This window comes from Dipodomys ordii, unplaced genomic scaffold (genome assembly GCF_000151885.1).
Source record: "Dipodomys ordii isolate 6190 unplaced genomic scaffold, Dord_2.0 Scaffold121, whole genome shotgun sequence".
Classification (NCBI taxonomy): domain Eukaryota; kingdom Metazoa; phylum Chordata; class Mammalia; order Rodentia; family Heteromyidae; genus Dipodomys; species Dipodomys ordii.
The window spans coordinates 1,932,821-1,943,411 of record NW_012267337.1 but is presented as its reverse complement, the minus strand read 5'-3'; the positions used below and the strand labels follow the sequence as shown (position 1 = coordinate 1,943,411).

Sequence of the window (10,591 nt, the reverse complement as noted above, 5' to 3'; positions counted from 1 at the left end):
TCCTCAGATCTCAGCCTCCTGAGTAGCTAGGATTACAGGCGTGAGCCACCGGCGCCTGGCTCCTTGTGTCTCTTAATGTGTTATATATTGTATTGTCTTTATCTACCTTCCATTAAATATTTGTGAGTACAGTAGTAGCAAGGATTTGTCAAATGTAGTCAGTCAATATTTGGCAAGCCCCAGTATCTTTTTTCCAAATATAGTACTCAGTAGCTGTTTTTTTTCATAGACTTAATATCCAAGCACAGTTGTCTGGTATCCTGCTCTGTGGTGATTTGGATTAATTATGTTGTCTTACCCTAAAGTTTCCTTGTTCTCATTGAAAATCAGATTTGTTTTTTCTTTTTAGCACTATCACTCCTGTAGTGGGTAAGAAGAGAAAGCGTAATACTTCATCTGATAATTCAGATGTGGAAGTCATGCCTGCACAGTCACCCCGGGAGGATGAAGAAAGCAGCATTCAGGTAAAGGAATCCCTACCTAAAGAACTTAGTAAAGGGGACTGGGAAGGTGGCTCAGTGGTAGAGCGCTTGCCTTGCATGCCTGAGGCCCTGGGTTTGATTCCTCAGCCACACATAAGCAAAAAGAGAAAAGCCAGAAGTGGTGCTGTGGCTCAAGTGGTAGAGCGCTAGCCTTGAGCTGAAGAGCTGAGGGACAGCCCAGGCCCACAGTTCAGGCCCCGCGACCAGACCCCCCCCAAAAAAGAAAAAGAACTTAGTAAAGTTTTAAACATTCCTAATCTGAAATCCAAAATGCTTCAAGATCCAAAACTTTGACAGTTACCATGATGCCTCAAGTGGAGAAAGCTTACACACTCTAACCCTAAAAAACCAGCTCAGGCTATGCATATAAGTTATATATGACACTTAAGTTACATCTAATTGTAGCTAACAAACCAGAACCTGAAGTAGGCCTTAAAGGTCTATGCCTTCCAACTATTGGGTTGGTTTTGTTTTATTTTCCCTGGTCCTGGGGCTTGAACTCTGGGCCTGAGCACTATTCCTGGGCTTCTTTTATTCAAGGTGGGCCCTCTACCACTTGAGCTATAGCACCACTTCTGTTTTTTTTTTTTTTTTTTTTGAGTAGTTTATGGGAGATGAGTCTCGTAGAGCTTCCTGCCTGGGCTGGGTTTGCACTATAATCCTTAGATCTCCACCTCCTGTGTAGCTAGGATTACAGGCATGAGCAACTAGCACCTTGCTAAATTTTGTTGTTTTTTTTTAAAGACAAAAAGCATAATATGGGCTGGGAATGTGGCTTACTGGTAGAGTGCTTGCCTAGAATATGAATGAAGCCCTGGGTTTGATTCCTCAGGACCACATAAACAGAAAAAAACCAGAAGTGGCACTGTGGCTCAAGTGGTAGAGTGCTAGCCTTGAGCAAAAGAAGCTTAGGGACAGCACCTGGACTCTTAGTTAAAGTCCCAGGACTGGAACAAACAAACAAAAAATAATTTAAAAAGTAAAGAAAAACAAAACAAAACTTTATCACCAGATTCCAGTGGCTGATTCCAGGAATCCTACCTATTCAAGAGGCTGGGATTTGATGATAACAGTTCAAAGCCAGCCTGAGCAGGAAAGCCCCAGGACTGGTGTACAAACATACACACACACACACACACACACTCATAAAAATATAAATTATTTCCTCATATTTTAGTTTTTCAAAAAATAAGGAAATATTATGAAATCATGGTGTAATTCAAATGATTTGCTGTAATGGCTATGTCAATACTTGGCATTCTCTTAGACCTGTGAACCTATCCCTTTTGCCTTACTTTTTCTGCTTGAGAGTAGAATTTATACTTGAGAATTCTGACTGCACCTTGAGTGCTTAGTCTCAAAACTTTTCTGTTTTGAAGATGAGAGGCATTGGTAAAACCAAAAGAAGTACAATATCAAGGCTTTGGCAGTTTACTGTTTGCCCTAACTTTGCTTGTAATGGATTGTTTTATGCATACAACCTTAAATTTTCTAATACTCTTCAGTTAGTTAATTTATTAGAAAGATTTTTTCCCTACTCTAGAATTACTTTACAAATATTTCTGTTTTTCTTTAGAAATTTAATGTCCTGCTTTTATATTTCTTTATTTATTTGTTCTACTGTTTTTTGAATTCAGGACTTCATGCATGCTAGGTCAGCTCTCAATCACTTGAGCTCTGCCTTCAGCCCTATACTTACATACTTGATACTTTTAGAATTTTTTTTTGATCGGTTGTGTACCTTGACCTCTGGGCTTGGGCGCTGTCCCTGAGCTCTTCAGCTCAAGGCAATTATTCCACCTCTTGAGCCACAGCACCCACTTCCAACCTTTTCTGTGTATTTGGTGCTAAATAATCAAACCAAGGTCCTCATGCATGCGAGGCAAGCACTCTACCACTGAGCCACATTCCCAGCCCACTTGTAGAATTTTTAAATTTAGTCCTCTATGTGACTAGTCAGTATTTCCCAATTCTAATTACAGAGTAACGTGCCATTTCTTCATTGATTAGAAGTACCATTTTTATTATGTTCTAAATCTATATAATATTTTAGTCAACATCTGAGCACTATTTCTTTGACTTTTTTTTTTTTTTTTTTTGGTTGGTCGTGAGGCTTGAACTCTGGGCCTGGGTGCTGTCCCTCTTCAGCTCAAGGCTAGTGCTCTACCACTTGAGCCACAGTGCCACTTCTGGTTTTTCTGGTGGTTTATTGGAGATAAGAGTCTCACGACCTTTCCTACCTGGGGTGGCTTTGAACCTCGATCCTCAGATCTCAGCCTCCTGAGTAGGATTACAGGTGTGAGCCCCCAGTGCCTGGCTTTTGAGGAATTAACAGCTAAGTGTTATTTTGAATACACCTTTACTATATATAATAAAAATATATACTTATTATGACATACCATTTCTATTTTTCCTGACTATTCTTAGTTTTTTTTTATTTTTTATATTTTTGTGAATGTATTTTATTTTTTGGCAGTTGTGGGCTTGAACTGAGGGCCTAGGTACTGTTCCTGAGCTCTTTTGCTTAAGGCTAGAGCTCTACCCACAGCTCTACTTCTGGTTTTTGAGTGGTTAATTGGAGATAAGAGTCTCATGGGGACTTTTCTGCCCAGGCTGGCTTTGAACCGTGATCCTCAGATCTCAGCCTCCTGAGTATTGAGGATTACAGGTGTGAACCACCAGCCATAAATGTATTTTAGAACCAACTCATTTCAGTTAAAATGTTCTTAACCTTTCTGTTCTGAAATTTCTTCTTTCTTTTCCCCTTTTTTCCTCTTTTATATCCAAATTCTTTTTTGTGTATATGCCGATGTTAGGGCTTGAACTCACTCAGCCTGGATGCTGTCCCTGAGCTTTTTTTTCTTTTTGTCAGTCATGGGGCTTTAACTCTGCACCTGAGCGCAGTCCCTGAGCTCTTTAGCTTAAGGCAAGTATACTACCACTTGAGCCACAGTGCCACTTCCAGTTTTCTGGTGGTTAATTGAAGAGAAGATTCTCACCGGCTTTTCTGCCCAGGCTGGCTTTGATCTGCGATCCTCAGATCTCAGCCTCCTAAGTAGCTATGATTACAGCTTGAATTATGCTGGTGCCCAGCTCTGAGCTTTTTTGCTCAAGACTAGCACTCTACTAGCTATGACTTGAGTCACAGCTCCAAATACAAATTTTTGGTGTTTACAGATGGAAATGTCATGAATTTTTCTTTCCAGGCTGATAGTGAACCACAATCCTCAGATTTTACCTCCCTGAGTAGCTAGGATTAAAGGTGTGAGCCACCAATGCCCATCTTTACTTTTGTAACCTATCAATTCTACAGCAACACAACATACCAATTTCTGAGTACAATGCATCTGGTTAGTCTCACCCTTTTTTTTATCATAAGAACAACTATTATTATTTTAATTTCAACTGTTTTTGTGTGTTTTTTCTCTTTCAAGAAGAGACGCTCAAACCGCCAAGTGAAGCGAAAAAAATATACAGAGGACCTGGATATAAAGATTACAGATGATGAAGAGGAAGAAGAGGTAGATGTAACTGGTCCAATAAAACCTGAGCCTATCCTTCCTGAACCAGTACAAGAACCAGATGGTGAGACTTTGCCTTCCATGCAGTTTTTTGTGGTAAGTTGAGAACATAAATAATTTAAGAGGTTGTCCTCCTTGTCAGTCATTTGTTAACTGACAGTATCTTTTTGCTATAGGAGAATCCCAGTGAAGAAGATGCGGCTATTGTGGACAAAGTGCTTTCTATGCGGGTTGTGAAGAAGGAGGTAAGGCCTTTATAGTGTATTCACAGGTTTTATTAAGTTTTTAAAAAAATGTAACTGTGGGACTTGGAATGTGGCTTAGTGGTAGAGTGCTTGCCCAGCATGCATGAACCCCTGGGTTCCGATTTCCTCAGTACCATATAAACAGAAAAAGCCATAAGTGGCATTGTGTCTTAAGTAGTAGAATGCTAGCCTTGAGCAAAGGCAGCTCAGGGGCAGTGCTCAGGCCCTGAGTTCAAGTCCCAGGACGGGCAAAAACAAACAAAAAATGGTGTTATAGAATGTTACTGAGCTACCCCCAGGTTTTCCTTTTTTTCTTGTCTTGTCAGTCATGGGGCTTGAACTCTTGGCCTAGGCGCTGTCCCTCAGCTCTTCAGCTCAAGGCTAGCACTCTACCACTTGAGCCACAGCACCACTTTTGGTTTTCTGGTGGTTTATTGGAGATAAGAGTCTCACAGACTTTCATCAATCCTCAGATCTCAGCCTCCTGAGTAGCTCGGACTACAGGCGTGAGCCACTGGCACCTGGTTGAGGTTTTACTTATTTAAAAGTTTTTTTTTTTTCCTCTTCGTGGGGCCTGAACTCTGGGCCTAGATGCTGTCCCCCAGCTTTTCAGCTCAAGGCTAGCACCCTACCACTTGAGTCATAGCACCACTTCCAGCTTTTTCTGCTTATGTGGTGCTAAGGAATTGAACCTAGGGCCTCATGCATGCAAGGCAAGCACTCTACCACTAAGCTACCTTCCCAGCCCTAAAACATTTTTTTTTAACTGTGCTCAGGATTGAATCCAGAGTACTCTATTACTGAACTATAACCTCTCTCACTAAACAGTGTGAGCGCCTCTGAATGACAGGATATATTGCTAATGTATAAAAAATTTTAACTAGTAAATAGCAACTGTCTTATTGCCACTAATCTTAGTTTAGGATGCATGAAATTTTTTTTCTCAGCTATCAGATCTCTAGTATGGAAGAACTAGATTAATTGCTTAATCCTGAGTCAGTAATATATGCAAGGAACATTAAAGTTTTAGCATGAGTGGTTTTTCTTTGACAAGTAAGATTAGTGACTGTAATTTCTGTCTTTTTTCTCAGCTTCCTTCTGGACAGTATACCGAAGCAGAAGAATTCTTTGTCAAGTATAAGAACTAGTACGTTATCTACGCAAAAGTTCTTTGCCCCAAACTCCACAGGGTTGTAGGAGTCTCCTTATGTAAAATAGCATGGGTGTGAACATAGTCCTTTTTCATTGTTTATCTTAGCCCAAATTTCTATTTTTAATGCAGAAATGTATCTGTTTAGGAAGAAACTTAGGAATTGAAATGACTATTCCTATTTCTTTGCAGGAAAGTATGGTGAGAGTGATTTCTAATCAAACCCTATATTCCTTTTCCATGGTCTTGCTACTCTTTAAGTATGGTCCATAAACAGAGTTAATATTACTTAGGTGCTACTTGGAAATATGGATGTTCCTACATACTCCAGACCAGGTGGTTGGTCTGCAGATTAGAAGTTGAAAAACACTGATATAAGCCAACTCCCAGTTTACACATATATTTGTCTTACCTGCTGCTGGCTATTCCAAAAATCTCAAATGCTTTGAACCATAATTATTTCCATCTCCTGCAGTTCCTATCTGCACTGTGAATGGGCTACTATCTCTCAACTAGAGAAGGATAAAAGAATCCATCAAAAACTAAAGCGCTTCAAAACCAAAATGGCTCAGATGAGACACTTCTTCCATGAGGTATTAGGAATTACTATTGCTTGTCACTCTGTGTGTGTGTGTATGTGTATGCTCATATGTGTGTGTACATGTGTGTGCTGGTCCTGGGGCTTAAACTGAGGGCCTGGGCACTGTCTCTGAGCTTTTATGCTTGAGCATAGTGCTCTGTCACTTGAGCCACCGCTCTACTTCTGGCTTTTTGATGGTTAATTAGAGTTACGAGTCTCACAACTTTCCTGACCAGGTTGGCTTTGAACCACAATCCTTATATCCCTGCCTTCTGAGTAGCTGGGATTACTGGCATGAGTCACTGGTGCTTGGTTGATCACTTTTTTTAATTTTTTTTTTGGTCATTGTGGGTCCTGAACTCTGGGCCTGAGCATTGTCCCTCAGCTCTTCAGATCAAGGCTAGCGCTCTACCACCTAGAGTCACAGTGCCACTTCTGGCTTTTTCTGCTTATGTGGTGCTGAGGAATCGAACCCAGGGCCTCATGCTTGCAAGGCCAGCACTCTACCACTGAGCCACCTTCCCAGCCCCGGTTGATCACTTTTTTAAAGAAGCATAAATTACTGGGGTTTTCAGCTTTGGCTGACCCTTCAAGAGACTTACAGTTAATTTGTATATTTGCATATAAGGTTTAATCTTTTTTTTCTATTGCCAGTCTTGGGGCTTTCTTCAGGGCTTGGACTCTGTCCCTGAGCCTCTCAGTGCTTAAGGCATTCTACCATTTGAGCCACAGCTTTTTCTGAGTAGTTTATTGGTGATAAGAGTCTCAGGGACTTTCCTGCCCGCACCTGGCTTGGAACTGTGATCCTCAGATCTCAGCCTCCTGAGTAGCTAGGATTATATGCATAAGCCACTGACACCTGGCAAAGTTTAATTTTAATCATTACTTTCCTAACTCAATTGCCCATGATTTTATTTTTCTAGATTTAAATATGATCTATTTATTAGTTACCAGATACAGTATTGTGAGATTGATTTATCTAATATGCATATATTATCAAAAAGGATGATACAGTGATCTTTGATCCATTTGAGGCAATCTTCCCCCTCCAAAATCATTTTTTTTTGTTTTTTTTGAGTCCGGTCGTGGGGCCTGAACTGTCCCTCAGCTCTTCAGCTCAAGGCTAGCACTCTACCACTTGAGCCACAGCGCCACTTCCGGCTTTTTTCTTTTTGCTTATGTGGTGCTGGGGAGCCGAACCCAGGGCCTCAGGCATGCAAGGCAAGTGCTCTACCACTAAGCCACCTTCCCAGCCCCTCCAAAATCATTCTTTAGACATTAATGGTCTCTTTAGACATAAGTAGCTCACTCCTTAAGAGAAAACATTTTCTTTTCTCAAATTTCTAATCTGATATAGAAATAATTTACCAGAATTTTTAAGTTTGCTATATATAGGGTTACTACTAATAAAACTGGAGCAAGATAAGTAAGGAATCTATTATATTTGACAATGTGGAAGTTATTCATGACTGACTTTTCTGGTAATGGGGGTTTGAACTCAGGGCCTTAAGTTCTTGCTTTAGCTTTTACACTCAAGGCTGGGGTTCTCCCATTGAATCATACTTCCATTTAGGCTTTTTGCTTGTAAATTGGAAATAAGAATTGGCTTTGTCTGCCTGGGCTGGCTTCAAACTATAATCGCCAGATCTCAGCCTCCTGAGTTGCTGAATTGCCACTGAAATGAAGTGAAATGGATAGACAATAAAGATGAAGAAATAGAGATAGCATATAGATAAAACTTGTGACAGGAGTTTGGATATAAAGCAGAGCAGGAAAATAGTTGCAGAGGGATGCAAAATCAAGTATAATTTTAATTAAAATGTGAAGTGATAGAACATGTTTCTATCTTTATATAGAAATGGTTTGGTAAAGAGGTAAGCCTAAAAAGGCAATGGAGAGACAAGCCTATGTTAGGGAGAACAAACCTATGTTAGGAGATACTTTCTCTAACTTTCTAAGTAAATACCTATGTAAGTTTGTAGAATTTAATATTTTGTAAAGTAGGTCAGGTTTACCGGGTAATTTTTTTCCTTTATCATTTGGTTTTATACCTCATCTAGGATGAAGAGCCCTTTAATCCAGACTATGTAGAGGTGGATAGGATATTGGATGAGTCTCACAGCATAGACAAGGATAATGGTGAGGTGAGTTGGGACATGGAAGGACATAAAAGGCTATGTATAGATTTCTACTGGTCTGCTTGCCAATCCATTATTTTTCATATGTGCCTGAAAACAGCTCTCTTAAACTAAAAAGGTTTTTCTGAAATTTTTTATGGGATCATTGAAAGGTAATGGGAAGACCAGGGTATACAGAAGCTAAAAATATGGATTCCTTCAAAGTTAAATATCTAGATCTGAAAAGTCATTTCCCTGCGTCTCATTTTCCTTCAGATTTTGAATGGAAGACCATACAGACTCAATTACAGTTAGGGTCTGGGGTAGGGGAAAGGGAACTTATGTTTCTCCAAATCATGTTGTTGAAAATTACATATTTTTATAACTAAACTTCAGTTAAATGCTTTACATCTATCAGTTTCTGAATGTAGTTGTTGTTAATTGGTTTTGGTGTATATGTGCCAATCTAGAACAGGGCCTTGTACTTTCAGGTCACTCATGGCTGGTGCTTGATCACTTGTGCCATAACTCAAATTTGTATTTTACAACACATTTTAGGATTCCACACCCACTATTAAGTCTAGAATGGGACTCCAATGTCTTAATTTTTAAATTGGCTTTTTGAGTGATTTTCACGTATAGCTTGACTGGGAATTGCTATATTAGTATTTTGGGGTTTTTTTGTATTGGAAAACTATCAAGTGCTCAAACACTTGATGTTTTCACAAAAGGTTTTAGTTTCTAAGTAAGAGTCATACAGACCTAAATCACCAATGAATTCAACATTATTTCTTTCAAATTTACTTCAAATTACATTTAGATTTTATTTATTTTTGTATGTATATATGTATGTATATTTTGTGCCAGTACTGGGATTGGTTGGACCTTAGTGCCTCATGCTTTCACTCTGCTTTTTCACTCAGAGCTACCTCTTGAGCCATGCTTACAGTTCCTTCAGTCATATTACTTTTATTATCAAGTAGTTGTACAAAGGAGTTACCATTAAGCATGTCAGTTTATAACTGCAGTCATATTTTATTTACAAAATTTTTATTACTTGTAATAGTGACCAGTAGAAAAAAGAAAACCTTGTTAAGATACTAGTACTGATGCATGTGCTTTCACATTTTTCCATCATTTCTTAGCTTTTTAGTCTGTAACATGAAATGCTAATGTTGAAATGCTTTTTTCACTTTTTACCTTGTATATATGTATATATATGTAGTGTATTATATATTACTCTATCTATATCTTGTGAATCAATGTACTGTGTCTATTAAAAAATAAAAGATACTAGTTCTTTGTAAGCTGAACTTACTCATGAACCATACATGATGTTAACCAGATTTATGAGTCAGATTCTTTTTTTTTTTTTTTTTTGGGTCCGGTCGTGGGGCCTGAACTCTGGGTCTGGACGCTATCCCTCAGCTCTTCAGCTCAAGGCTAGCACTCTACCACTTGAGCCACAGTGCCACTTCCGGCTTTTATGTGGTGCTGAGGAATCGAACCCAGGGCCTCATGCATGCAAGGCAAGCGCTCTACCACTGAGCCACCTTCCCAGCCCATGAGTCAGATTCTTGCCACTATAAAATCTTGTGCCGAAAGAAAATGATCTGAGAGTGAACTCTCCTTTCACTTTCAACATAGTGCAAGAAAAGAGTGGTCCTCTTCTTGTTTTTATTTTGTTTGGTTTTAGTTTAGTACTACTGTTTTAGTACTACTGTTATAGAAAATAATTGGGTAGAAATTTTACTTTTAGAAGAGATTCTGATAAATTGTCTGGAAGAATGGTAAGAGTAATAAGAATACATTAGTGAGTGAGCTTATAGTTGTATGTTCTGCCTGACTTTTTCCAGCATCTTTTAGGTGTCCTTCGTGATCTGATCTTACAGCCAAATTCTCATCCTTTTACCGCAGCAGAGAACAAAGAATGTACTTACTAAGTTTGTTTTTTTCTAGCCTGTAATTTACTACCTGGTGAAATGGTGCTCTCTGCCCTATGAGGATAGTACATGGGAGCTGAAGGAGGATGTTGATGAGGGAAAAATTCGAGAATTTAAACGCATCCAGTCCAGACACCCAGAACTCAAAAGGGTGGTAGGTACATTTGGGTTTAGAAGGTAAATGTATAGACATAAAATATTGTTTTGTCAATATAGGAATAAGGAATATAAGCAGTCATTTAACTTTTCCAATGACATGTTTCATTGTTTTGCTTTTTGTTATGGTAATGTTCAAATGTACAGAGATTAAAGAAATACCCTAATATGTCTGCTACCTAGCTAACAATTATCAATACTTGGCCAATCTTGTATTTGTCCACCCATTCATTTCCATCTTCCAAGTTATTTTAAGTCAAATTTTTATTGCATTTTATTTCAGTATTTATGTCTTAAAACAAAATTTTACTCATTTAATATTAGTCAAATACCAATGTACTGGTATTCATGCAAGTTTCCCAGGGTTTTTTTGTTTGTTTGTTGCTCGTGCTCTACC

General features: G+C 38.9%; 1 protein-coding gene across 1 annotated transcript in view; it reads left to right on the top strand.

Moving 5' to 3' along the window:
- Window positions 1-10,591, top strand: part of Chd8 (chromodomain helicase DNA binding protein 8) — a 44,167-nt gene that overhangs the window by 8,683 nt on the left and 24,893 nt on the right. The window contains exons 4-10 of the mRNA XM_013029668.1: window positions 350-464; window positions 3,917-4,099; window positions 4,180-4,248; window positions 5,340-5,395; window positions 5,874-5,991; window positions 8,039-8,122; window positions 10,055-10,192. Coding sequence (XP_012885122.1) covers window positions 350-464; window positions 3,917-4,099; window positions 4,180-4,248; window positions 5,340-5,395; window positions 5,874-5,991; window positions 8,039-8,122; window positions 10,055-10,192 — 763 coding nt within the window. The remainder of the gene's footprint in view (window positions 1-349; window positions 465-3,916; window positions 4,100-4,179; window positions 4,249-5,339; window positions 5,396-5,873; window positions 5,992-8,038; window positions 8,123-10,054; window positions 10,193-10,591) is intronic.